This window comes from Equus przewalskii, chromosome 12 (assembly GCF_037783145.1).
Source record: "Equus przewalskii isolate Varuska chromosome 12, EquPr2, whole genome shotgun sequence".
Classification (NCBI taxonomy): Eukaryota; Metazoa; Chordata; class Mammalia; order Perissodactyla; family Equidae; genus Equus; species Equus przewalskii.
This window is the reverse complement of record NC_091842.1, coordinates 10579436-10606860: the sequence shown is the minus strand read 5'-3', so window position 1 is coordinate 10606860 and position 27425 is coordinate 10579436. Positions and strand designations below refer to the sequence as shown.

The 27425-nt window shown below is 56.2% G+C and overlaps 3 protein-coding genes across 36 annotated transcripts in view; 1 reads left to right on the top strand and 2 right to left on the bottom strand.

Annotated features, from left to right (window-relative positions):
• Positions 1–17250, top strand: part of POR (cytochrome p450 oxidoreductase) — a 100097-nt gene extending 82847 nt beyond the window's left edge. For all 16 annotated transcript variants that reach the window (XM_070567693.1, XM_070567694.1, XM_070567701.1 and 13 more), the window contains 14 exons: positions 4558–4606; positions 8218–8346; positions 9869–10018; positions 10601–10725; positions 11189–11278; positions 11675–11773; positions 12869–12985; positions 13085–13203; positions 15109–15290; positions 15458–15607; positions 15990–16260; positions 16346–16491; positions 16570–16655; positions 16745–17250. In XM_070567693.1, the coding sequence (XP_070423794.1) occupies positions 4558–4606; positions 8218–8346; positions 9869–10018; positions 10601–10725; positions 11189–11278; positions 11675–11773; positions 12869–12985; positions 13085–13203; positions 15109–15290; positions 15458–15607; positions 15990–16260; positions 16346–16491; positions 16570–16655; positions 16745–16889 (1858 nt within the window). In that variant the 3' untranslated portion in view covers positions 16890–17250. The remainder of the gene's footprint in view (positions 1–4557; positions 4607–8217; positions 8347–9868; positions 10019–10600; positions 10726–11188; positions 11279–11674; positions 11774–12868; positions 12986–13084; positions 13204–15108; positions 15291–15457; positions 15608–15989; positions 16261–16345; positions 16492–16569; positions 16656–16744) is intronic.
• Positions 17251–17395: 145 nt separating this feature from the next.
• Positions 17396–23946, bottom strand: TMEM120A (transmembrane protein 120A). Its single transcript, XM_070567725.1, has 12 exons — positions 23462–23946; positions 21698–21816; positions 21377–21493; positions 19290–19349; positions 18973–19068; positions 18807–18896; positions 18540–18605; positions 18386–18447; positions 18192–18284; positions 17999–18063; positions 17831–17899; positions 17396–17744 (listed from the first exon to the last, which is right to left on the bottom strand). The coding sequence occupies exons 1-12, from the start codon at positions 23540–23542 to the stop codon at positions 17631–17633; spliced, it is 1032 nt and encodes a 343-aa protein (XP_070423826.1). The 5' UTR covers positions 23543–23946; the 3' UTR covers positions 17396–17630.
• A 441-nt stretch (positions 23947–24387) lies between these two features.
• STYXL1 (serine/threonine/tyrosine interacting like 1) overlaps positions 24388–27425 on the bottom strand; it is a 62498-nt gene continuing 59460 nt past the window's right edge. For 12 of the 19 annotated variants that reach the window (XM_070567710.1, XM_008535352.2, XM_070567714.1 and 9 more), the window contains one exon: positions 24388–24927. In XM_070567710.1, coding sequence (XP_070423811.1) covers positions 24527–24927 — 401 coding nt within the window. In that variant the 3' untranslated portion in view covers positions 24388–24526. The remainder of the gene's footprint in view (positions 24928–27425) is intronic. The other 7 variants (XM_070567719.1, XM_070567722.1, XM_070567721.1 and 4 more) reach the window with 1 other exon arrangement.

Below are 27425 nucleotides of genomic sequence, written 5' to 3'. Positions count from 1 at the left end.
AGGAAGAGCAGCCTGGCACTCACTGGGTGGTGGCGGGGCCTCTTGTCACTTGTCTTCAGCAAGTCCTCAAATCCATTCTTTAGATATGCATCTTCTATGGAGACCTCTGTCCTTTGTGAAGAGACCGGGGTTGGCTTTTCAGTTGAACTCAGACCCTCTCAGGTGGGTAGAGAAGCCCTCTGAAGGCCTTCTCAGGCCACCTGCCAGCCTTCTGGTGGGAAGAGGACTCAGGCCCACCCCAGAAGCCGATAGAACGCCGTGTGCTGAGTGTCCTCCAAATCATTAAACCCAGGGCTCTAATCGAGTAATGAGAATACACTGAGTCACATGCCTGTGTGCTGCGTTGAAGGTGGTGACAAAACACCTTCTTTTTGAGTGGCAATGAAAGGTGCTCTGATGAGGAAATTGAGCGTCGCGTCTTAAGGGGTAAGCGGAAGTTTGTGAGAGAGGGTTAGCGGAAGGACATTCAAGGCAAAGGCAGCAGTGGGTCCAGAGGCACAGAGGAGCCACGGGAAATGGCGAGTAGGTCAGTGTGGCCCCGAGCGTTTGGAAGGTGGACGGTGGGAGATGGGGCCTGGGCTGTGCGAGATAAATTCTGACCCGCTGCTTCCCGATGTCTTATTTAGAATATCTTCTCTGGTAGGGGTCTGGACTTGAGACTCAGCCATTTTCATTGTCCTCAGCGGAGCCTTGAGAATCAATCTATAGCCACACACAACATTCTTACAATAAAAAGAAATTTTTATTTTATTGCAGAAGCATTACATGTATATTGTAGGGAAAAACGGGTAGGGGAGTTGACAATAGAAATTAGCAAAAAAAGGAAAAAGAAAGACTCATAATCGCTAGGCCCTAGGAGAGAACAGCTCGACCCTGTCAGCGTATGTCCTTTTATACCTTACCTTTTAAACAGAACGGGGTCACGGCCTCCATATTCTTTTGTAACCTGCTTTTTCTACTTAACAAACAGCGTATCAAGAGCTTCTTGTGATGGCAGCAGGTGACAACCTGCACACTTCTGTTTAGTAGTGAAGAGCGTGCGTCCCATGGCTCCACGTATCCCACACAGCCTCTCCCTCATTTTTAGACATTTGAGTTGCCCCTCTTTTTTAACTATAAAATGTATTTTTAATTTTAAACATCGGGGAAGCCATTTCACCCACTATCCTAACCTTTGGATGTTCTCTCTCAAGATGCTGGTGTGTTTCTCTTCAGGCCTTTTTTCTATGAACAATTAACAGCAGGCATTCCGTTTTTTATGGACACAGATTCTTGTTTTCCTCCTGGCAGTCGTATGTGATACCCTGGGAGAGGCCGAGCGTGAGGGAAGATGTGTTTACTACCTCGGGGGCGCAACCGAAGCTGGCTTTTCACCTGGCTTTGCATCGTCATTCTACATTTCTACCAGAGTTTCTGCTGTGGGGCATCCACGCACAGTGGACTGGCAGGAGTTGAGAAACTAAGAAGAGTTCCATATACGAATATTCCAAAAACTCAAGCCTAGCCCTTTTTAGGCATTTAGTTCATTTTCAGTTTTTAATTGAGGTAAAATTCACACCCCTTAAAATTCACCGTTTTGACCATTTTAATTGCAAAAGTGCAATTCAGTGGCTTTTAGTACAGTCACAATGTCGTACAACCATCATCACCATCTAATTCAAAACATTTTCATCACCCCAAAGGGAAGCACTGTGCCCGTTAAGCAGTCACTGCCCATCCCCATCCCCCAGCCCCTGGCACCACTGGTCTACCTTCTGTCTCTGTGGATTGCCTCTTGCAGACATGTCATAGGAGTGGAAATTGCATAGTTTTGTACCTGCCTTTTTTTCTCATGACGTTTCATCAGAAACATTTGTTCAGGTTGCTGCTGGTTTCCTTAAAGATGAGTTTAAATTTACATTGATGTTTAGTGGGTAATATGTCTCATGACTCAGGACTCAGAAGGTCCACCATGGTAGAGGTCACATCGTTGTGCACCTCGCTTTCTTCTTCTCTGTGTGTGTTGGAGAGCGTGCATGTCAGCGCAGAGGGAGGTGGTGTTCCAGTTTAGGCCGCACATCGACTAGAGGGGCAGTGACAACATGGCTGTTCGTGGCTGGGCATGGACAGAAGTTGGACATGTGGGCTGACATGCCCACACACAAGACCCCTTTGGAGTGCAGGATGGAGCTGGGAGTGGGAAGAGAGAGGGGCAGGCCTGAGGGCCTCCCTCCATGCCCTTGCTCTGGCCCTGCTGATGTTGGGATGGGCCTGTCCGGGGGATGTGGGGGTGCTGGGGAGTTGCGGGGAGGGCCTGCCTGAGTCCCTGTGGGGCTGGGCCTTTGCCGGGTGGGAAAGTCTGGGCAGCCAGCCACCATCTGCCTCCCTTCTGCCACTGATGGGGCCCTCCAGCACGGAGGAGAGGAGAAGCTGGAGTGGCTGAGGCAGGCACTGGACCTCGCCTCCCATGGGGCCCCATGTGTGACATTACTTAACACTAAGGCCCTGAAAATAACTTGGTCTTGAACCTACCAACCTAGTGAAAAACCCAGCGGGGGCTTAAACATGAAACTTCTGATATCTTTATATTCATAAAATTATGTGTCTAACAGCTTTACAGAGGTATCCTTAAAAGAAACCCTCACTTATATAAATTTTCCCACAGATTCCAGAGCTCTACTAGCCCTGAAGGACGTGACTTGTGATGCGTGTGCTTATATGTGTGAGTGAGTGGGGTGGGCACTGGCACTCCACTCCACTCTAATACGCTTTTCTCTGCACGGGAGGCCATGGATGCAGTGGAAAGAGCCAAGACCTGGAGTCAGACTGGTATTGGGTCCTTGCCTGACCACTTACTGGCCACATGACCAGGCACAAGGGCTGCCTGCCACTGGACCTCTGTGAAACTCATTCATTCTCTCTGTGCGGTGGGGTGGGCCTGCATTGTGACAGGGGCTTTCCTAGATCCAACGTCATGTAACCTTGCCTGCGCCCCCCCCATCACCGACATGCAGCCCAGAGCCCACAGTGCCCCTGGCTGGCCTTACTGACCAGTGTGTAGACCCCGTGGCCGCAGGCTGAGGGCAGAAGGGAGTCTGTGAGCTCTAGATGGCATCCAGGGAGCTTCCATCCCACTTCTGATCCCAGCCTGCCCCGCACACAGCCCACTCTGGGCCCCTTCTTCCCTCATCGAGTTCCTTTCTCCCCAGCTCTGATGCCATTCGTGGCCCATCCACATTTCATGCAAAACGCAACCCCATCACTGGGCTTGTCTGAATTGGAAACTGGGTTACTCTTGGCCACTCTGTGAAAACGATTTGCTGAGTAAATAAATGGCGCGAGTGTAGAGGAGGTCAGCCATCAGGTAACTGTTGGCAAACTGCAGGAGTCCGCAGCACCTTTCTGTGTACACCTGCTGCCGCTCCTCCGTACCGCACGCTTTCATACAAGGACTTCGTGGCTCCCTCTGGCTTTCCAGAGGCCCTTTGTCCCTAGGCTGCAGTCTGGCAGGTGAGGTGCCCAGGCAAGTGGCTGTAGCTTCTTCCCAGCGGCAGCCCCCCGTTAGGGAGAGTCTGCGTCGTGCGGGGTGCTGTTCCGGGTCCTTTGCGTACTTTCTTTTCATTTAATCTTTGCAGAAACCTCTGACGTGGGGTTTGTTATTCCCATTTTCTAGTTGAGGAGCAATGCAGTCCTGGTTCACGTTCACTCAGTTGCAAGTTGGCAGGCTGGGGATGGCACCCTGCTCCACCCCCTCCGCCTCTTGGCCTCCCACGCCTGCCCCAGAGTCTTGGCAGAAGGAGAAAGTGGGTTTTGGAAGTAAATTCTATGTATGTGTATATGAAGTTTAAGTATAAACTTTTAATTGAAATATAATATCTACAGAAAGGTGCATACTGATCAGTGATCCTCGCCATGTGAACAAGTGGTGTTTACCCCCCTGCTGGCCCTTCCCCACCCCAGGGGTCACCACTGTCCTGGCTCCAGTCCCCATAGATTAGTTTGCCTGTTTGGTACCTAAGCGGGGCCTTGGGGATGGAGCTGGGGTCTCTTGGGTCTGTGTGGAGGCGATGGCATGACAGATCTCAGAGGGCCATCATGGAGGGAGTATCAGGCGAGCCTGGGGACAGCTTCTGAAGGGACTTGGGTACCTCTGTCATGTGAGTCGTGGGAGTGATTGAAGGTTTCAGAGTAGAGCAGGGCAGCGGTATGGGCACAACCATATTCAGGAGACTCCTGGCTGCCGTGTGAGGTGGGGAGTGGAGGTGAGACAAGGCTGTGGGGACCGCTGGCTGTAGCTGGTGAGGGGTGGGGAGTGAAGTCTATGACCCGTCTTTGTTCTCGTCTGTCTGGGGCCTGGAAGTCCTGGCTCTGCAAGGTGTTGATGTCTCAAGAGCCTTTGGATTTCCTGCAGGGGCCACAGGGAGGAGGCCTGGGAGCCCCGGTCCTGCCTGTCCAGCCGGGCAGTGGACCAGAGGCAGCTGCTGGCGTGGTCACCGGGGAGTGGCATGGGGCAGAGCTGGGATGCCCCTCAATGCTGCCACCTGCACCCCATGCCCATTGGACACTTTTGTTTTTCAGGACGACCTCTGTGAAAGACAGCAGCTTCGTGGAAAAGATGAAGAAGACGGTGAGTGTTGTCTGCGCTCCTCCCAGTGGTCTCGGCCCTGGACATGGCGGAGTCAAGCAGAAGCCCGGCTTCACTGGACAGGAGCGGGGCGGGAACCCAGGCCCAGCCCCCTCGTGCGTCCATTCTCCTCTAACCAGAGCCCCGAAGCTGCTCTGCTCTTGCTGCACAGTTCCCTTTCTTTCTTGACTGCTTACTTCTTGAACAAGCCGAACCGTAAGAGGAGACCCTCCCTCTCACTCAGGATGCTGTCCCAGCTGCTGCCTCCCTCCCGGTCCAGGCTCTGTCCACAAGCAGACGTAACCCTCACGTAGCCGTGGTCGTGGCACAGCTACAATTTTATCTCTGTTTGTCCTTATTTATTTAAGTATTAAATTTTCTGAAAATCCATTCACATGGAGCATTCCAAAACATAAACTATTCCGTGGAAAGCTCTCTCCTATTCCTGCCGCTTATCACTGTTCTTCGTACTTTATGGCTCCTTCTAGAGCTTCTTTATGTGCAAGAAAAAAAACCAAATAGAGGTTCTTATTTTACACTTTTTAAACACAAAAGGTGGGGAGCCGGCCCGGTGGTGCATCAGTTAAGTGCACACATTCTGCTTCAGTGGCCCAGGGTTCGCCAGTTCGGATCCTGGGTGCGGACATGGCACTGCTTGGCAAGTCATGCTGTGGCAGGCGTCCCATATATAAAGTAGAGGAACGTGGGCACAGATGTGAGCTCAGGGCCAGTCTTCCTCAGCAAAAAGAGGAGGATTGGCAGCAGATGTTAGTCCAGGGCTAATCTTCCTCAAAAGAAAAAAAAAAAACACAAACGGTGGCACATTACATAGACTGTTATAGAGCATACTTTTTTTTTTCGCTTAATGATCGGTCTTGGAGATCCTCCCTGTGCAATTCAGAGACGCCACCCTTGTTCTTGATGATAGCTGCATGGTGCTTCCATTATGTGGCCATAAGGACCGTAATTTGTTTAAACCCTGCTGTGTTGATGGGCATTTGGAATATTTGGAATCTTTAGCTCTTACAAATAATGCTGCTGTGAATATGTAGATTAACTTGCACATTTGCAAATGCAGTCAAATCCCAGAAGTGGAATTGTTGGATGAAAAGGTGTATGCATTTGTAGTTGTGTTGGAAGCTGCCAAGTTGCCCCCACAAGGGTGACACCAGGGCACACTCATAGCAATATGTGAGAAAACCTGTTCCCCCATAGCCTTGCCAACAGAGTGGATTATCAAAGTTTGGGGTTTTACCACTTTTCTAGGTTAAAAAAAAGATCTCTCTTTGTAGTTCTAATTTGCATTTTTCCTATGATTTAGTTTAAGCAGATTCTCATATGTCAAGATGGCAGTTATTAATTTTTTTTTTATAGATTCTCTATTCAAATCTTCTACCCACTTTTCCGTTGGGATGATCTTTCTTGAGGAACTCCTTAAAATTATTAGGGAGATTCACCCTTTGTCTGTGATATGAGCTAGAAATATTTTTCCCAGTTAATAGTTTGTCTTTTGACTTGGCTTCTGTGTGTGTCTGCTTGTTTGTTTTGCCGTGTGAAAGTTACACAGTCTGCTTTAGGATTCTTTGTTTTTATTGACTTCCTGGACTTGGGGTCATCATCTGAAAGGCCTTCCCCACTCTGAAGAGATAAAGGAACTCTTCCATGTTTTCTTCTAGTACTTTGATGGTTTTGTTTTTCAATTTAAAATTCATGTTATTGGGAATTCATCTTGGCTGAAGATGTAAGGTATGGATCCAACGCTACTTTTTGCGCACAGCTGTCTAAATTCCGTGTAAGAGAGTCCATCTTTTCCCCACTGATTTTATCACATACATAATTCCCGTGTGTATTTGGGTCTGTTTCTGTATTTTCCTCTTCTAATACTGAGCCCTCTTTTGACTCTAAGTAACTGTTTATCTCCTTTTTGTTTTTGTGGAGTTGCCTGTTCTGGACATTCTGTCTGTAGAGAATCATACGACATGAGGCCTTTGTGTTGGAGTCTTGCTCTCAGCATATTGTCTTCAAGTTTCATCCATGTAGTGTGTGTCAGCATTTCATTTCCTTTTATTGCCACATAATGTTCCAGTAGATGGATTCATATTTATTTTTCCACATGACTTTTAAGAGTGATTTGTTGAGGAAGAAAGAGCTGTTCAGATTCTTAGGATCGTGTTACGTTCTGTGTTGACACAGGGAGAACCGACATCTTGGGTGAGTCTTCCTGGGCAAGATGAGGGCGCCTTCCCTTTGGTTGAGTCCTTTATTGCTCAGTAGCTTCTTGCGTGTTTCTTGTAAGGTTTACTTCTAGCTACTTGGTATATTTTGATGCTACCGTGAATACTTTACTATTTTATATCCTTTTTTTTCCCTTAACCTGATATCATAAACATTTTCTTCTTGATTAAGTAGTTTTTATAGTGACTAATTTAAAATACCTTTCTAAATGATTTATAGAAAACTCAGGAAATGTAAAAGGTATGAGAGCTCTTTGTAATGCAGCTCTTTATTTTGTCCTCTGTACCTGTATCAGTTTGAGCTCAGTGTAAAAACCGGAGCCCGCTCTCGGGACTTGCGACACTGGAAGACTCTGCCGAGAACCTCGTGTCCACGTAAAGGGACCGGAAGGTGGCCTGTGCCCCACTTCCACCTTCCAGATCTTGCAAAGCACATCCGATTGGCTGGGCCTAATCTGCTGCATCCCTAGCTGCAAGGGAGTCTGGGGAATAGAATTTGGGCTTTTCAGTAGCTGCTGTAGAAGGCACAGTAGGAGAGTGGAATGAAGAGCATCTGAGCCAGTCCAATGGGTACCTCTCTCTATTGTCTAGATTTCTGTAAAGAATATGTACTACTTTTATAACCATCCAGAAAAACTCAGAAACTCACCGATAATTCCCCATTTGGAGACTCTTGGTATATTTCATGCCAGTCTTTCTCCTTTGCACATTTGTGTATAAACAAAAACAAAAATACACACACACACACACACACACGCACACATACATACGTGTGTGGGTATATAACAAAATTGGATTATACTATACATACTATTTGGTCACCTTTTTTTTTTTTTAAAGATTTTATTTTTCCTTTTTCTTCCCAAAGCCCCCCTGGTACATAGTTGTGTATTTTTAGTTGTGGGTCCTTCTAGTTGTGGCATATGGGACACCACCTCAGCATGGCTTGACGAGCGGTGCCATGTCTGCGCCCAGGATTTGAACCGGCAAAACCCTGGGCCACCAAAGCGGAATGCGAGAACTTAACCACTCGGCCACGGGGCCGGCCCCACCTTCTTTTTTTAACTAAGCATTATGTTGTGTTTTGTCGCATGTCATTTAAAAATCTGTCCACAGTGTGACCTTGAGCAGCTGCCTGGTAAGATTACCTTCACAGCTCCAGCTGGAGTCCTCTGGTGGCCTCTGCCCCCATCCACCATGGTAGCTGTGGCCAGGAGATGCCAGCCCCTGAGTAACTTACAAAGGACTTGAAGCAGGAAGGGAGGAGGGTGCCCTTGAGGGGCCCTGCCTGCCTGGCCTGCCCCTGTGGTCACCTGGAGTCTCTGGTGAAGCCTGTCGCTCTTGGCCCCTCACTGACCCCATGTGTCTGGCCTTCCCCAGGGCAGGAACATCATCGTGTTCTATGGCTCCCAGACGGGGACCGCCGAGGAGTTTGCCAACCGCCTGTCCAAGGACGCCCACCGCTATGGAATGCGGGGCATGGCAGCAGACCCCGAAGAGTATGACTTGGTGAGCTCTCGCCACACCCTGGCGCCTTCCTGCTGGCTCCTCCAGCAGCATTAAGGAAGGCGTCTCTGGATAGTGGAAACAGTTACAGGGCTGTCCCCAGTTTTAAGGACCTTGAGAACACCTGGCTCAGGTGTGCACGCGTGAGCTCCCAGCACTGCTCATGCTCAGCCCATGGTGCTCTCCACGCCGTGGGCTTTCCGAGCGCTGGGAGATGTGAGCAGAAGGGACTCAGTAGGTTGGGAGTGGCTTGGAATATGAAAGGGTCTCGGCGGGTCCAGAGAAGAACTGTTTCCCATCTCTCTGTCCAGCCCCACCCTGGGCTGCAGCCGCAGGGGAGCCGCATCGAGGAGTCAGGGGATGTGGGCCCTGATCCTGCTCTGCCCTGACTGCCCCTGAGGGCCTTCCCCGCCTGGTCTGCAGAGGATGGATAGGGCGTTAGATAAGCCGTCTCTGGGACTCTTTAGCAGGGCTTTGAAATGAGGCTGTTAGTAACTCGTGTGTCTGGACCAGAGCAGGAGCCGGGACAGGGCGGGACCCGAGGGAAGCGTGTAGCCAGGGAGGGGCCAGCAGAGCCGGAGAACTGGGGGAAAGGCCCTCAGTTTGGAGCTGCGGGATACGCCCTCCTCCTGTCAGCCATCCTCAACAGGCCACTCTGTGGGCCACCGCAGGACTCTCTGCAGGACTGAGTCCCGACTTCCTGGCCCGTCTCTCAGTGCTGTGGGGGCAGGCTCGCCTCGCTTACTCTCCTCCTGGCCCTGGCTCCTTCCCCCGACGTGGTTGTAGCTCTCCAAAATGCAAGAAGCTTCCAGCAGTCTGCTCGCCTGTTTCTGGGTCCGGAAAGCTAATGACAGCCATGCCACCAGCTCCAGGTGGAGGCAGTGGACAGGGAAGGGGAGCCGGGCTTTAGGCACCTGGGAGGGGAGGGAGAGGGCCGGCAGGGATCAGGTCTGGGAACAAGTCCCCGGGAGCTGCCGTCCTGCTTCTCCCTCGTGCGGTCCTTGCCCGTCACCAGCCGGGCTGTTCCCACAGCTCCAACCACATGACGGACGTGCTTTCCCTCAGAACCACTCTCTCCTGAGCGGCAGCTGCTTCCTGCCTGTGCCCCTCCATCTCCCAAACCAAACCGTCCTCCGCCTGCTCCACCCCTCTGCCTTCGGCACTGCCTCCCGTCCATCTCCGGACTGGGTTTCGAGTTGGGGGACAGTGGTTAGGAAGGACTACTGAACCCAGGCCCTGCTGTGCCCCCGGGACTTTGTGGGACGATGAGGTTCTCCCACAGTGGCCCAGGGCCTGACGCACAGGGAACTGCGTTCTAGTGCCAGCTGGTGGCCCGGAACGTGGCCTGCTCCTGCCTGGCAGCACCCCAGGCCTTCACACCTGTTATTTTGTGCCTGCTGTTCCCTTTTCTCTGGAAATGCACGCCCTCCACTCGAACGCTCGTCTGCATCCTGTCAGGTTCAGACCTGCCCGAGAGCAGGTTCAATGATGGTTGCTGGGCCCGGCCCTGCTCTTGTCTCTTCAGGCCGACCTGGGCAGCCTTTCAGAGATAGAGAACTCCCTGGCAGTGTTCTGCATGGCCACCTACGGCGAGGGGGACCCCACTGACAATGCCCAGGACTTCTATGACTGGCTCCAGGAGGCGGACGTGGACCTCTCTGGAGTCAAGTATGCGGTGAGTCACCTGTCTTTCCTCCAGTGCCTCCCTGGGGGTTGTGGCAGCCTGCAGCGCCTCCCCTGGGCCTCCCCTGTGTCCAAGAGGAAACCCTCCAGCTGTCACCTTGTTCTGATCAGCCAGGGCAGGCCAAGGTGCCAGGACAGGGGGGCCTGGTGGGGAGCCCGTGGGCTCGTGGGGCAACCCTCTCTTCTGCCCTGGGCCCTACCAGTAAGAGAGCTTCTCCTCCCATGTCCCAAGCCCCACTTTGCTCCAGGGAGCACTTGTTGCTGGAGACTAAAGTCAAGAAAGGTGTGGCCGGATGGCCAAGATTTGGCTGGGCAAGGAGAGTAGGGCAGGGAGGGTGAATTGCCCCTGCTGGCCACCCAGGGTTGAGGCTTAGAGGCTGGCTGCAGAGGGAGCCCTGGGCTGCAGGTCACTGAAACAAAGCCATGTCCAGGGGCCAGAGGTGGCCCACCTCACAGTGCAAGGCGTCTGGCAGGTACTGAGGCCTGCGGGTGCTGCCCAGCGGCTTGGCCGGCACTGAGAGAAACACCCCCAACTGCTAGCTGGGCCTCAGACCCCGCCCCTCTGTCCACACAGGTGTTCGGCCTTGGGAACAAGACCTACGAGCACTTCAATGCCATGGGCAAGTATGTGGACAAGCGGCTGGAGCAGCTCGGTGCCCAGAGGATCTTTGAGCTGGGGTTGGGCGACGATGACGGAAAGTGAGTGTCCCCCACCCAGCCCTGCATGCCGACCCCCAACTCCGGAGTCCCCCGACCCTGGCTGTCAGAGGTCAGGAGCCACAGAGTTGGGGCTTGGTGTGGCACATGAGGGGAGTGCAAAGCCATGGTGTCCACTAAATCTCCGTGACACGCATCACCAAGGGCAGGGAAAGGAGTGCCCTCACCACCCCCCAGCCCCTGCTCAGTGTTCTTTGCGTTTCCACATCCTCTTGGCCTGCCCAGCTCACAGAGAAGCCACCCCCAGTTAGCACAGACCCTCTAGATCCTTCCTGATGCCTTGGGTTACATCACTGGGCAGACCAGAGTGAAGTGAGCCCTTGAGCTCTGGAGGCTGCTGAGGGAGGGTCCAAGCTGGCCTGGCAGCCCCCTGGCGCCCAGGCTTTGGGGAAGCCAGCCCATCGCAGGTCTTGCTGCCCCGACCGGCTCATCCCTCTCTCCCCAGCCTGGAGGAGGATTTCATCACGTGGCGAGAGCAGTTCTGGCCAGCCGTGTGTGAACACTTTGGGGTGGAAGCCACAGGAGAGGAGTCCAGGTGAGTGTGTGCCCGCACACAGGGCAGGACGCCCTGGGCGAGGGCCGCGAGGGTGGGAGGCCAGGGGGCAGCATCTGGCGGAAGATCAGTCAGAGTGCGGGAGGGTCTCAGGTCCTGGGCCGAAGTGATGGAGTCTGGGCAGGGCTTTCCTTACCTTTCCTAGAATCGCCTCGAAGCCTGCTGACCCCCAGGCCTCCCTTGGCTCCATGCCAGCTCCCCTCCTTGCTCTCCTGCTTCCCATCCTCATGCATCTCCCATCTGCCCGTCATATCTGGTCCTCAGCTCCCTGCGGCATGCACCGTCTTCTCACAGTCTCACTCCGAGGCAGCCTCCCTCCCTGGGGACAGACCCCTGCCACCTCCCAGCCTCCCCTCACCCCCGGTCTCCCCTTTCCAGCATTCGCCAGTATGAGCTGCTGGTGCACACAGACATAGACGCAGCCAAGGTGTACGTGGGTGAGATGGGCCGCCTGAAGAGCTATGAGACCCAGAAACCGTGAGTAGAGAACGTGGCGGGGCCAGGCCTGTGGCCCTCGGAACACCCCGTCTCAGGGGCCTGGGGATGGGAAGCAACTGGCAGTCCCACGTGTCCCCGCAGGACCGTTCCTCCCAGACCCCATCTCGTGGGGCATCCTTATCTCCACCCTTGTCCAGGAGTGGGCATGGGTGGGGGCGCCACGTTTTCATCTCCACTGCGCAGGAGGGGGCCTGAGCCCAGAGGGGAGAGACGGGAGGCTGCTCTGTGCTCAGGGCCCCGAGGACCCCGCCCTGCCCAGCGGACCCTCATCCAGGGCCCGGCCTTGAGGAGACTGGCCCTTGCGCAGTTTGTACTTAATTTGCTTTGACATTGTACTCGGAATATCCCGGGGTTGGGCGGGGTGGTGGTGCCCACCAGGTCCTGGACCAGGACGTAGTGAGTTCGGCTCTGGGTCCAGGGTGAACTTTAGCAGAAGGTTTCACTTCCTTAAATCTGCCTCAACATAGGGCTTGTTCCTTTCCTGGGGCCCTGACTTGCCTTCCCCTGGATGCTGCCCAGACTCCTGCTGGAGCCGCCCAGGACTGTCCCCCCCGTACCCCTGGGATTCAAGACCACAGCCCAGCTTTAGTCAGTCCTGCTGTACCTGTGACAGGAAGCGCCAACATTCAGTGACCTTATGGAGTAAAAGTTTATCTCCTGTTCCTGTCACAGTCCAGGGCACGTAAGGGAGGGAGCTCTGCTCCACACCGTCACTTGGGGACCCCAGACACCTTCTGTCTTGGGAGCCGTCTTCAAGGGCCCGGTCCTCCTCTGCACTCAGACCACCAGTGGGTACAGAGTGTGGAAGGTCTCCCAGGTTTTTAGGGCCCAGCCTGTTTCCTTATGTGTCAGTGGGACACTGATAACCTAGCTCTGCCCACTTTGTGGTGTTGCTGGGAGCACTGCCCTGGATTGCACTGGGAGAACCCTTTACATAATTGGCGAGGTTTCTTCGTAGCCCTTAAACGCCAGCTCTGAGGTTCCTATGTTCCATGAAAGCTGAAGGTCCCTTGGGGGTGGGGGATTCAGATGCAAGACCTGGCCAATCACTGAGCTGCTTTCCTCCCCACCCAGCCCCTTTGATGCCAAGAATCCATTCTTGGCCGTAGTCACCACCAACCGGAAGCTGAACCAGGGAACTGAGCGCCACCTCATGCACCTGGAATTAGACATCTCAGATTCCAAAATCAGGTACCAGCTGCTGCCACCCCTCCCCTGAACCTTCACTCGAGCCTCCTGATCTGGGTGCAGAGCCCCTTCCACCCTCCTGAACCTCACATCTCCCCCCAGGTATGAATCCGGGGACCATGTGGCCGTTTACCCGGCCAATGACTCTGCCCTGGTCAACCAGCTTGGCGAGATCCTGGGTGCCGACCTGGACGTCATCATGTCCCTAAACAATCTCGATGGTGAGTCCTAGAATCCAGCGCACCCCCCTCCCTGCCTGGCCCAAGGCAGCTGGTAGGAATGGCCCTTGGCAAGTCCCAGAGGTTGAACTTTCGTGCTCAGGCCTGAGCTCTGGTGCCTAGAGGCCCTAACGGTGATGGTTCTGGAGCAAACTCAGAGGGCAGGGGGCAAAGGTAGCTGTTAGGTCTGCCTGTCTCCCTTGGGGTCCCCCCATCCCTGCACTGGCAGCCCCTTGAGGGAGGGAGGGGTGCCCAGAGACAGAGCTAGTCCCGACTGCCCACCCAGCCCCCATGTCCTGTGGAGAAGAGGGGATTGCAGACCAGGGCCCTGGTCCTTAGTTCTGGCTCTACCATGACTAGCCACTGAGGGCCCGGGGCTGCCCTCTCCCTCTCCAGGGCCTCCGGCTCCTCCCCTGTACACCCGGGGATCAGAGTGAGCAACTGACAGCCCTCAGGTCCATCCCAGGCACTTGGAGTGCAGGAGGCACTAGCATGGGACAGGGCTTCCCCAGGCCGCTTAGGGCTGCCACCTGAGCCGCTCTGTGAGCCCTGTGGGGCCCCCACTCTCCACTGACCTGGGGCCCAGCTCCACCTGGCCCTGCCTCACTCACTGTGGTCCTCGGGGATCCCAGCCTGGGCTGCTCCCTCAGCAGTTCCAGAGGCAGCCCTTGAGAGGACCGGCACCCGAGGCGACTGACTTATATCAGAATTTGCCATGCAAACACGACGTGGAAGCCCAGAGGGTACACATGTGGGCCGTTCTCTCACTCTGTGGGGCATGTTCCTTGTGCCTTCAAAGACGGGACCTTGCTAGGAGAGGCTGTGCTGCTCACTCTCCCCCAGGAGAATCGGAGCCCCTATGGGTCCTCTACTGCCAAGAGCTGCAGAGAGAGGGCCACGGAGGCAGACGCGCAGCTTTAAAAAGGATGTGCTCACACACCCTGTGTGCCCTGGAGTGCAAGGCCTGAGCCCTGGCTTCTGGGCCCGGCTCAAGAGGGTTCTGGGTGCTGGGAACACCTGCTTCTTGGTCTGGGTGCTGGCTATGTGAGCATGTTCAGTTCATGAAAATCCACCAAGCCATACACGTGTGACTTGTACACTTTACATAGGTCATACTTCAGTACGTTCAAGCCCCTCCAGACAGACCCAGACCCCTAAACGCTGAGCCTCTGTCCTAGGCCAGGCCCTCTCCACGTGTCCTCGGCAGTTCTCCGGTGGCTCATTTGTGCCCAGGAATAAACAAGCCCACAGTCACGCCTCTAAGACACGGAGCTGCGTCTTGCTTGGTCCCGGGCTCAGCTCCACTGGAACCTGACTATGGGGAGGGGCTCAGTAGAGCCGGCTTGTTGGTGGGTGGCAGTGGACGGGCCCAGCAAGGGCTGGCACTGGGCCTGTGCCGGTGGCTGGCGTGTACAGGACGCCTCTCCAAGAGCTCGGCCTCTGGGTGCCCCATGTATAGACCTCCACGTGTGTCCAAGCACAAAAATGACTGGAGGTGAACCTGCCATCAGAGGTGAGGGCCTCAGTATTGGCATCTCACAGTCATGAGCCTGGGGCCCCCACAGTGGACCAGGCCCAGCCCACGGTCAGACAGGACACACTTGGGGAGCTCTGCCTCTTCTGCCCTCTGAGCAGCTCTCGGCAGGCAAAGGGCCCCCCACAGGGGCTCAGCTTCTCCTGGAGTGGGGACAGTGAGCGCCAGGCCTCCCCCAGCAATGCCCGCCTCTGTGGAGGACTGCCTGTCAGGCCTGAGCTTTGCCCCAGGGCCAAGGAAGCACCAGAAAGAGCTGGCCTCGCTTCCAGTGCCAGCTGGGCCACCTGCTTCCTGCAGAGCAGACCTGGGGCTTCGCCCACCGCATCCGGGGTGGTGGCCACTAACCCCAAATCCTGCCTTCTCTCCCCCTGCAGAGGAGTCCAACAAGAAACACCCGTTCCCCTGCCCCACCTCCTACCGGACGGCCCTCACCTACTATCTGGATATCACCAACCCGCCGCGCACCAACGTGCTCTACGAGCTGGCCCAGTACGCCTCGGAGCCCTTCGAGCAGGAGCAGTTGCGCAAAATGGCCTCCTCCTCAGGCGAGGGCAAGGTAAGCCTACCTCTCCCGTCCCCAGAACCCAGAGTGCCACCACGGCAGCCCTGGGCTGCAGCTCCCAGCCATTCTCCAAGCCTGTTTTGGGCCCAACTTCAGCCCTGTTGCCCCCTGTGCCTCTGGGTCCCCTCGCCCGTGTCTCACCCGCATTCTGTCTTCCTCAGGAGTTGTACTTGACCTGGGTCGTGGAGGCCCGGAGGCACATCCTGGCCATCCTGCAGGACTACCCGTCCCTGCGGCCCCCCATCGACCACCTTTGTGAGCTGCTGCCTCGGCTCCAGGCCCGCTACTACTCCATCGCCTCATCCTCCAAGGTGGGGGTGCCGGCGCTGCTGTCAGCCCTGGGCTCGAGGCCCGGCCCACGCATGGAAGGCACAGCATTGGCTCCTTCGGGGTGCACAGGTGCCCTGAGCCACGGCCCAGCTCTGCCCCAAATGCCTGGGCAGTCAGCTCGAGAGTCCCCGAGCTGTGCATCCAGTAGGCTGGACTATAAGACTGCAGACTGCTCTCAGCCCCGGTGCCCAGAACCCATCAGGGACGCTGCTGGGAAGGGGCTGAGGCGGCTTGGGTGCCTCAGAGGGTGTGAACAGGTCCCGAGCAGGGCCCCCATGCCGAGGCAGCTCAGGGGACAGGGTGGCAGGAGAGGGAAGGGGCCTCGGGCAAGGCTACTGCGCTCACTCCTGACCCCCTAACCAGGTCCACCCCAACTCCGTGCACATTTGTGCCGTGGCTGTGGAGTATGAAACCAAGACTGGCCGCATCAACAAAGGTGTGGCCACCACCTGGCTGCGGGCCAAGGAGCCCGCCAAGGAGAATGGCCGCCGGGCCCTGGTGCCCATGTTTGTGCGCAAGTCCCAGTTCCGCCTGCCATTCAAGGCCACCACGCCCGTCATCATGGTGGGCCCTGGCACTGGGATTGCCCCCTTCATAGGCTTCATCCAGGAGCGGGCCTGGCTGCAGCAGCAGGGTGAGTGTGTGGGCCCGGAGGCGGGGACAGGGACGGCATGGGGTCAGGCCAGGTCCACGACTAACCCTGGCTGCTGCCGCCCCAGGCAAGGAGGTGGGGGAGACGCTGCTCTACTACGGCTGCCGCCGGTCGGATGAAGACTACCTGTACCGCGACGAGCTGGCCCAGTTCCACAGGGACGGCTCCCTCACCCAGCTCAACGTGGCCTTCTCCCGGGAGCAGGCCCACAAGGTGAGGCCGTGGGCAGGCCGCTCAAGGGGGCTGGGGGGCTGTGGGCCAGCCCTCCTCACGGGCACCCTCCGCCCCCAGGTCTATGTGCAGCACTTACTGAAAAGGGACAAGGAGCACCTGTGGAAGCTGATCCATGAGGGAGGCGCCCACATCTACGTCTGCGGGTGAGTGAGGGCAGTGGAAGGGGGGGCCCTGCCTGCCTGTCTGGGGGCCCCTGGCCCAGCCCCCAGTGTCACCTCCTTCCTGCCCCCAGGGATGCTCGGAACATGGCGAGGGATGTGCAGAACACGTTCTACGACATCGTGGCCGAGCTGGGGACCATGGAGCATGCCCAGGCTGTGGACTACATCAAGAAGCTGATGACCAAGGGCCGCTACTCGCTGGACGTGTGGAGCTAGGAGTGACCCAGCCCAGTCTTGCTCTACCCTCTCACTCTATAGACTCGCCTGCCCATGTAATCACTTTCCTTACTCCCTTCTGCTGGTCTCCCGGGCAGTTCCTGCTGGGCCTTGCCACCAGAGGCAGGCCCAGTGACAGACTGTTCTGGGCCCACGATGTGCCCTCCAGAGCCCCCCAGCCCCAGGGCACGTGGCCAGGGGTGACCGGGCCCGCACTTTGTGAACACCTCAGGCCCAGTGGCTATACAAAAGGGGCTCCTCTCTCAGCTGAGCTGGGGCCTGCCCCTTCCACGTGATTTTCAATGAGTGTAAATAATTTTAAATAACTTCTGGCCCTTAGAATAAAGTTCTGTTTTCTGTATTTGCGTTGAGTGGATCTGGGGCCTCCACCTGGGTTTAGTTAGACCTACGCAGAGAGACCAACAGCTCTGGAGCCCCAAGAACCCAGGGTGGCACAGAGAGCCACCGAGCCCCTGCCATATGGAGAACACACCTGGAGCCACCACTGTGCCTCTCCCTTTATTGAGGCCGCTGGCCCCAGCTCCCCGCAGGGCTGGGGCCCAGGTCTTCCTCTCCAGCATAACGTTAGGGGCCCACAGAGCCCACAAAATCCAGGGGAGAGCAGAAGAGACCCTCCCGGATGAGGGAAGCCCCCCACTCCCTCAACATATGGGGTACAGAAGCCCTTCCGGGCCGGGGTGCCATAGGGAGCCGAGCCTGCAGGCAGGGGAAGGCCCAGCCTCATTCTTTCTTGTTCCCGTGCCGCTGACTGTGGAATTTCTGGTGCACAACCCGCAGGGTGGTGAAGAAATTGCCGAGGAAGAGGAGGAGGAAGGGGAGGCCGCACATGAGCACCTAGGGGAGGAATCTTGGTTAGGACAGGGGCCGGGCCATGGCCCCCCCTCCCCCCCCCAGCGCCTTTTCCAGGGGCCCTGGCTCACCTGCCACTCCTTGCACTCAGGGTCCCGGGCCAGGCTGAACAACGTCAGCGCGTTAAAAAGCTGCCAGAACTGGGAGAGAGGGGAGTTTACACAGTAGAATGCAGTTGCTACTCAAGCCAGAGCAGGGGATGGACAGCCACGTGGACGGGGACATGCACAGAAACTTACCTGTCCAAAGAAAAGAAAGGGCAGCAAGAAGGTGAGGCCCCGCCACATCCAGGACTGGAAGCCCTCTGCAGGGAAGGAGGGACAGAGCAGAGAACAACCAAGGACAGATGTCACCTGACCCGGGTCGAGAGGAGAGGACTCCGCCTTCCCAGCAGCCTTGTCAGGATCCTAGAGGGCGGCCATGCCGACTCACCCACAGTGAGGTCCATGGTGTGCCTCTCGCCCAGGGCCCGCAGGCGGTACAGACAGCCGCTCTGGTAGTAATACTGCAGGAACTGCACAAAACCTGGGGAGAGCGGCGTCAGGACTGGGCTGGAGCCCAGAGTCCTCTCCCCAGCCCTCCCTGCCGACGAGTGCTGAGCCGACCAGGGACCCCGAGACACTCACTCTGGTACATGGAGAAGGACAGGAACTGGTTCCGGAACTTCTGATACATGAGGCCATCAGGCCTAAGGCAGAAGGAAGAGGAAGGTGGAGAGCTTGGGGGGCGCCATCTCTGTGTCCCGCCCCGGGGCCCTGGGAGCCAAGCTGGGCCACTCACCATGTCAACATGACTCCTGACAGGAACGTAGACACGTAATGATGGAAAACCCACCAGCCTTTGATCCTGTATCAGGAAGCCACTGTCACTCCTGTCCCCTCAGCCCCCAGGATTGGTGCTCGGGGACAAGGATGGGGCTGAGATGGGAAGAAAGCAGTACCCCCAGTTCCTCCTCCTCAGAGGGCCACGGCATCCCCGCAACTTTCTCGGGTAGCTCCAGTGCCCCCACCCACCTCAGGAGCCAGGGTCAGCCCCGCCCTCACCCACCGGGAGCCGTTGTTGATGAGGATGCTCTCTCGGATGGTCAGGGTGCAGTAATACCAGACCAGAAGGAAGTTGAAGGTAGCGTCTGTCACCCTGGGGAGGGGTACAGAGCGTTGGTGCCAGAGCTGGAGAGGGCGCAGGGTCCAGCCCCAAGCAGTGGGACACCCACCTGGAGTTGAGGAGGAAGCGGCAGGTGAAGGAGATGAGGATGAGGATGATGGTGAGGTAGAGCTTGAACTTCTCGTACTCGTCTTTGTAGGCGAACCTGGGGTGGGCACACGCTCATGGGACAGTCTGAAGTGCTGGTGGCGCCCACCCTCGCCTCCGCCCAAGGAGAGAGGCTCCTGCTCTGGACACACTTCTGTGGGTGGCATGGAACCAGCACGGGGGAGCAGTCCCTGAACCCCAAGGCTTAGCCAGGGAAGCTGGGGCAGAATGGAAAGGACCCGGGAGAGCAGGGTTGAGACCCAGCCCACTACAAATTACTTAGCCTGCTTGCTCAGGAGGGTCACGTTGACGTTGCCCAGAACCAGGCTCAGGTACAACCTATTGGGGGGAGGTGGAGGGGAGAGACCAGGTGAGGAGAGGCTCTGACTGAGAGGGAAGCCAAAGGACACAGAGCCCGCCAGGTGGGCCAGGCCTGGCCAAGATCCGGGTCACCACCCCACCCAGCCTTCCCATGGCCTTGGCTTTGAGTTCTGACCTTGGGGATGTACAGACCAACTGCGTGGGAAACACTGATGCCCGGCCTTTCTCCCTGCCTGCTCCCAAATCCTGCTCCAGGGCACACTGACCTCCCCTCCCTCCCTCCTCTGCCCCCAAGCTCCCCCACCTCAGGGCCTCAAGGGCAGCCTGGCTCTCCCCCCACCCCTCGGAAGCTGTGCCCACATCTCAGATCGCCTGGGCAGTGGACTCAACGCCCCTGTGCATGATCACCATCTATCACCTACCCTACAGTTCCTGCCACTTCGAGCACCCTCAGCCCTGAGTTCACTGCAGCAACCCACGTCCGCAGCCACCCCAGGACCTCCTCCCAACCCAGAATGGCCTCCTCAGAAGCTGGTTGTATTCTGACCCCAAGCGCCCACCTGCCAGGACCATTCCACCACTTGGACCCTCCCCTCCCTGAGGCTTCCAGGCCCTCCTGACTGCTCTCCTTTCCTGAGCCAGCTGAGTCCCCACACCCTCCTTCACATGTCAACCACTTTCTTGCCAACCCCGTGACTCCCAGCTCCTTGCACTGCCATCACACCCACCAACAAAGCTCATCTCTTCCTTCTCTGCCAGGGAAACTCTGAGAGGTGACCCGAAAGTCAGCCATGTACAGGCAGCTGCACCCACACAGGGGCTCTTGTTCACACTCAAGCCACATGGACCAGCTCAGAGTGGTTAGGGGACTTGCCCAAGGGTGCAAAGGGACTCGGGCACGGCGGGACTCCAACCAGGTTGCCAGGCTGCCTCTCCCCATCGCCGCTAGCTCCCTATCCCATTCCCAGCGATGGCCTCATCCAACCCTCTCCTGCAAACCCTCCATCCCGTGTCCCTCCAGCAGCCAACATCTCCCCGCCTGCCGCCTCCCATCCCAAAGAGGAAGGGCCTGGCCCAGCCCAGCCCATCTCCCCAGGGACTTCCCTCCATCGCTTAGCACCCCTTTCCTGGGTCTCTCCCCTCTGCTGGCCCCACCTCTCAGCAGTAGAGATGCCCAAGTCTTTCCTGTGTGCAAACAAACCTAAACACACACCTACACATGCCCCGAAACCCTCGTGCCAAGTTTTAGTGACCAGTTTCTAGTTACTAGTTTCTGCTTCCACTCACAGCCAAGTTTCTGAAGAGTGGCCTAAACTTGGCTGCCTGCTCGGCTCTCCTGTCATCCCCAACATCCACTTCCACCAACACCATCCTGGGTCAGCCCAACTTCCAGTGAAACATTTCCCCTTCCTTATGACATTCGACCCCGCTGGGCCGTCTGATCTGAGGCCACTGACCACGCCTTCTTTCCTTGCCTTGTGGGACATGCTCTCTCCCTGTTGCACTCTCCCACTGCCTGCAGTCTCTGCTGGATGTTTTTCGCTCAGCCTAGGGTCCTGCCCTGTCCCCTGCCCATCCTCCTGGGTGACTAGGGCTGATCTAAGTGCATATCTGACCTGTCACTGTCCCCCGCCTACCGGGCTGAGGCAAACTCTGCAGCCTGGCTCCCCCTGTGGTCTTACTGTGACCTCTCACCTCCCATGCTGAGCTCTGGCCATCACCTTCCTGTGTCTGCCCCGCTCACCCCTTTATTCTTTACACTTGGCTCAGGCACCACTCACTCCAGGAGGCTCTCTCTGACCTCCTGGGCTGGGTTAGGGGCCTCACTGGGCTCCCCCATTCCCCGTATACCCCCACAAAGCACTCATCGTGGCGAGCCATCACTGTCGCTCGGGCTGTCTCCCCTGACATGGGGCTGTGCCCGAGTGCTCAGCCAGAGTGGGTCCAGGGAGCTTTGCTGACTGAACAACCAAGCAGAGGAAGACAGGGCTTCAGGCCTCTCTCCCAGGAGTGGCTGTGAACTGAGCTTGGGCGAGGGGTCTCACCCATTCTTCTTGGGCAAATAGGCCTCCATGTCGAAGAAGAGACCTTGGCGCTCCTTGATCTGGTTCTCCAGCTCCTGGGCGGCCTCCTCAGCCCCCGACGGGAGGGAAGATTTGCATCTGCAGGTGGGGCCAGAAGCCTGAGTCAGAGCAGGAGACACCAGGTATCACACCTGACACGGGTGGGGCAGGAGGGCAAACGGGAGAAGCCATGCCCAGGTTCGCTCCAGGAGTCAGCACCAGCCGTCCACCCCACCAGACCAGCCACCTACTCCCAGCCCAAGGCTAGGGCGGTATGCGGGAGCTTGAGGGGGGGGTCCTAACTTCTTCAGGAGGAGGACCAGCTCCTGGAGCCGTTTCTTCTGTCGAGTGATGGAGCCGGTACAGCTGTTCTGCAGCTTGGTCAGCTCCTCCAGCTTCAGGCGGTACAGCCGGTGGGTCTCCTGGGGACCGGGTTGGGGGAAGGCTTGGGCTGACTGTGAAGCCCCTGAGCCAGAGCCTGCTGGGCAGGAACGCCCCCAGGGCTCCTTGAGAGGGTCTGAGCAGGAAAGGAGGCAGCCAGCTGTGCCAGCCCAGGGACCTCCCTGAGGGTGCTCTCTCCCCAAGGCAGGCAAGGAGATAGGGTTCTTCTTGCAAGCCCAGAAGCCCCCGCGGCACCCCTCTCCCAGAAACAGGCTAGTTCCCTGAAGGTTTTCTCAGCCTCAACCCATCTACTAGTTGTTCCTCTGCTCTCTCCCTACCCTGAGTCTGGACTCCAGGCCCACAGGTCCACCTTCTGGACCAGGCAGGCTGCCTGAAGCCACCCCTGCCCTCTCAGACCCTCCTGCCCAGCCAGCCTGCAAGAGCGGGGGGCAGTTGAATGTATCCAAGATGCCCTCTGCTCCAGCACTCCCAGAATCTTGCTTCCAGCTTAAAGGTCATCAGGCTTCCGCCCTTGGACTTCCTGCTATAAGGCTAGCCCCTCTACCCCTCCCCCAGCACCTTTGGCCTAAGGCTTCCCAGAGCACTTTGCCCTGGTGGGTGAATCTCGAGAAGCAGCCTGGAGATTGGGCAAGGGGCGGTGTGAGGAAGATGAGGCAGGGGCCGAGGCCAGGACAGTGGTGGCCAGGTGGGGAGACTTGGTCTGCTCTGCCCAGGACTCTGGGCAGCAGCGCTAACCGCAGCAGGCGTGGCCAGGCCAGGGGGCAGCTGGGCTTCAATGCGGACAGGAAGGGACTGGCACCAGACCAGGAGAGGCAAGCCCTGATCAAGTGCCCAGCTGGCCTGGGCTCTACCTTGTCTGGGTCTTGTTTCTCATGCCCAGGAAGAGCCACCACACCCCCTCAGAACCCAGCTTGTGCCACCTCTGCCCACCCAAGCCACCACCATCTCCTGTCGCCGGGGGGCCAGCAGCTTCCTCCTCCCTGGCCTTCCCCCAGAACAGCACAGTGGCCCATACGAGTGAGGTGCAGACAATCCTCCCGTGGCTCCCCACTGGCCTCAGAGAGACCCCAGTCCCGGCCAGGCCCCTGAGGTTCCTGCAGAGTCTGGCCAGCCCACTTCGCCCCTCCTTCTCTGTGCAGCAGCCACATGGTCCTGTCTTCGTGGGCGCTGTCCTTCATCCTGGACCGGCCAGGCCCGGCCCCCATCCAGGCCGGGACTTCACCTCACCACCACTTCCCCTGGCCGCACTGAGCCCAGACCGCTGCCCGAGGGCGGGGACGCGCTGCTCGCGGCTCCGGCCGGTCGGCGCCCACGGCACGCCGGCTGAGCGACCGCCCCAAGACTGGGCCGGGCCAGCTCTGACTCCGGCGGCCGCTCTCCAAGGCCCCGGCGAGAGGCCCGAGTCCGCCTGGCGCAGTGGGGTCCCGCCGGGGTCGCGGCGGCCGCGCGGCAGAAGGGCGCCGCGACCGGACACTCATCTGGGGCCGAGAAGAGGGTCCAGCCGGCGACACCGGGACCCGGGGCCTCGCCGCCCTCGGGAACGACGCCAGGGTCCCCGACCCCTGACCCCGAGCTCCCCGCTGCCTGACCTGGGGCTGCCCGACCCTTGACCTCGAGCCAGACAGACGAAGCTGGAGACCAATGGGCGCCCGCATTGGCGCTCACCTGGATGCTCTGGAAGTCCTGCTGAAGCTCCTCCCAGTCCCGCAGGCAGTCGCCCAGCGGGCCCGGGGGCGGGGGCTGCATGGCTGCCGGGCCACGCGCCGGACAAGCCGCGACTGGAGGACAGCGCCGCAACCTCCGCGGTCCGAGGAGCCCCCGCCTCCGCCGCCACCCCCGCCCGCTTCCGGGCTCGCGCCGCCGCGACCACCAATAGGAAAAGGCCTCGAGCCGCGAACGCGCTGGTCCCGCCCTCCGCCTGAGCCAATCAGCGCCCGGGGCGGCCCCGGGGCGGGGCCACGTGTGCCTAAGGCCGCTAGCCTCTCTACTCCCCGCCCCGCTACTCCCCGCCCGGGCTGGGGCGGTGGCGGCCCATCTCTCGGCTGCACGGGTCGCGCCAACCCCTTGGTGCAGCTGGCGGTGCCCTTGCCCGTCAGGCTGGAAGTAAACCAAGGCCCAGGGAGGTGACACCTGCCTCAAACACTTTCGCCCTTGGGAAGCGGCGCCTCTGCGGGGACGGGATTACGAGCCTCTTCTCTCGCCTGGATTTTTATAGCAGCCACCTTACTGTCTCTCTGCCTCAGGCTCACCGCTACTGTCCCTTCACACAGCCACCAGACGGCCCTTCCTAAAACAGAAGACTAATCCCCACCATGTCCCTGCCCAAAACTTTCCAACGGCTCTGCCCTGCCTACCAGGAGCTCCCTAACCGACAGCCGTTGCTCTGCAGCCATCCCTAGGCTCTGTCCCAGCTCAGACCCCGAATAAAGCCCGTGCTGCCTGAAAAGCCCTTACCCCTCTGGCAAAAACCCACTCCTTGAGGACTTGGGCTTCCGTTTGAGGCGGGCAGGGGATGAGGCAAGGCTGTGGGCTTGTGCCAGGAGCCTCTCAGAGCCGTGGAGCCTGGGGCCAGGGCCTAGGCTGGGGCTGGGGGTTCTCCACTCATGGGCGAGTACTGTGACACCCCCTATGGACCAGCACAAGGTGGGAACCCCTGGAGCTCCCCCCAAGCAGCCTCCAAGTCATGGGGGCACATGGGGCAGCTGCTCTGGCAGCCTTCCAGAGGCAGCCTCAGGAGTGCAGTGGGCGGGGTGAGTGCAATGCAGTGGGGGTGGTCCAGAATGCCCCAGGGATGGGGGCAGTCGCTGAGTCCGAGCAGACTGCACCTGCTGTGTGGTGTGAAGGAGGAGCCTGGGAAGAACCACTGCAGGAGGCTGACATGAGGTTCCGGGCAGCAGAGGCCTTCTCCTTCCACAGCAACCTGGTTACTGCCTTTGGCCCACTATACACAACATGCCCCCAACCAAGGTTCTTCAGGACCCATAGCTGGGCCACAGAGAAGATCAGTAGAGATCCTTGATGTCTGTGACCAAGTCTCCAAGGACGATCTTCTCCCACTCCAACAGCTGAGTCACCAAGCCCTGATTTGGACACATGTTGTTTTGGCACTTCTTGACATAGGCCCAGGACCTCTGTGAATGCAAGAAAAGAAAGCAGACTTCAGGATTGCACCTGGGCCCTTTCCACCTCCATCAGAGCCAGCTCAGGAAGGACAGGAGGCACTCATCCAGGGGCCAGCAACGTGGCTTAAGGGCCGGACACAGAAACAGCAGCAGCTTGGGATTAATACATTAGGGCAAGGAGTCTTCAGAGCTGGCTCTGCCTTGGGCAAGTCCCTCTATACCTCTGCTTCTCAATGTGGACACAGAAGTCCTTCTTGTTTCAGATGGTTCCTGTGAAGACTGAGGCAGCGTGTGTGAACCCTCGCAAGGCAGGAAAGCGGCTTGCCCAAGCCTGACACGCAGTGCAGCCTCAGCAAAGGTTTGTGTTGTGAGTGGGTAAATTAATGGAAAGAGGAAGAGAACCACAGGCAAATTCTCTGAAGAAGGAAAATCAAAGCTCCCTTCTTTCAGGCATCCAGCCTAAAATGCAGGAAGGGTTGTTACATGAAGGAAGGTGACAGGCTGGTCTCCATCTGGATTGAGGACAGAGGAAAAAGGAAAAGGCAAACGTGGTGTCTCAACAAACTAGGAATCGAAGGAAACGACCTCAAAATAATAAAGGTCATATATGAAAGCATATAACATCATACTCAGTGTGAAAGTCTGAAAGCTTTCCCTCTAAGATCAGGAACAAGGCAAAGATGCTCGCTTTTACCACTTCTATTCAACACTGTATTAGAAGTCCTAACTCGAGCAATTAGGCAAAAAAAGAAAGAAAGAAAAGGCATCCAAATTGGAAAGGAAGTAGTAAAATGATCTCTGTTTGCCGATGGCATGATCTTATAAGTAGAAAACCTTAAAGATAGACCAAAAAGACCTATTGTTATTAGTTAGAACTAATAAAGGAATTCAGCAAAGCTGCAAGATACAAAATCAGTCAAAATCCATTGCATATCTGTACACTAACAATGAACAATCTGAAAAGGAAATTAAGAAAATCCCATTTACAACAGCATCAAAATGAATAAAATACTTAGGAATAAACTTATCCATGGAGGCAGAAGACTTGTACCCTGAAAACTACAAAATGTTGCTGAAAGAAATTAAAGAAGACATAAATAAGAGGAACGTCCCATGGACACGGATTGGAAGACAATATTGTTAAGATGTCAATACCACCCAAAGTGAACTATCGATTTGATGCAATCTCTATCAAAATCCTAACAGCATTTCTGCAGAACTAGAAAAACCCGTCCTAAAATTCATATGGAATCTCAAGGGATCCCCTAATAGCCAAAACAATCTTGAAAAAAGAAGAACAAAGTTGGAATTCTCACACTTCCCAATTTCAAGCCTTTGAAGTTATTACAAACCTATAGTAATCAAAATGGTACAGTACTGACATAAAGACAGACATTTAAACCAATGGAATAGAACAGAAAGCCCAGAAATAAATCCTCACATATCTGGTCAAATGGTTTCAACGAGGGTGCCAAAACATTCAATGGAGAAAGGACAGTGTTTTCAACAAATGGTACTGGGAAACTGGATATCCACATGCAAAACAGCGAAGTTGGATCCTTACCTTATACCATGTACAAAATTAACTCAAAAGGATTGAAGATCTAAGCGTAAGAGCTAAGACTATAAAACTCTTAGAATAAAACATAAGGGAAAAGCTTCATGACATTGAATTTGGCAATGATTTCTTGCATAAGTCACCAAAAGCACAAGCAATAAAAGAAAAAATAGACAAATTGAACTATATCAAAATTAAAAACTTCTGTGCACCAAAAGACACAATCAGGGGCCGGTCCCGTGGCCAAGTGGTTAAGTTTGTGCCCTCTGCTTCAGCGGCTCGGGGTTTTGCCAGTTTGGATCCCGGGCATGGACATGGCACCACTCATCAGGCCATGCTGAGGTGGCATCCCACATCGCACAACAAGAGGCACTCACAACTGGAATATACAACTATGTACTGGGGGGCTTTGAGGAGAAGAAGAAGAAAAAATAAAAGAAGCTTGGCAACAGATGTAACAGATGTTAGCTCAGGTGTCAATCTTCAAAAGAGAAAAAGATACAATCAACAGAGTAAAAAGGCAAGCCACAGAATGGGAGGAAACATTTGTAAATCATATATCTGATTTATATCCAGATATATATCCAGGTGTTAATATGAATAATATATAAGGAACTCCTAAAGCTCAACAACAAAAAACAAACAACTCAATTAAAAAATGGGCAAAGGACTTGAACAGACATTTCTCCAAAGAAGATATACAAATTGCCAATAAGCTCATAAAAATATTTGCTCAACATCACTAATCATTAGGGAAATTCAAATTAAAACTACACAAAGATACCACCTCACCCCCATTAGGATGGTTACCATCAAATAAACAGAAAACAAGAAGCACTGGCAAGGATGTAGAGAAAGTGGAACTCTTGTGCACTGTTGGTGGGAATATAAAATGGTACAGCCACTGTGGAAAACAGCATGGAGATTCCTCAAAAAATTAAAAATAGAA

What these genes read in the sequence shown, in the direction of transcription:
- TMEM120A (XM_070567725.1), bottom strand. Translation starts at nt 23,542, where the DNA reads ATGCAGCCCCCGCCCCCGGGCCCGCTGGGCGACTGCCTGCGGGACTGG. An exon ending in TATTTGCCCAAGAAGAATGG is followed by an intron (nt 19,350 to 21,376) that starts GTGAGACCCCTC and finishes TCCCCCCAATAG; the next exon opens with GTTGTACCTGAGCCTGGTTC. An exon ending in CTCCTGAGCAAGCAGGCTAA is followed by an intron (nt 19,069 to 19,289) that starts GTAATTTGTAGT and finishes TGCCCACCCCAG; the next exon opens with GTTCGCCTACAAAGACGAGT.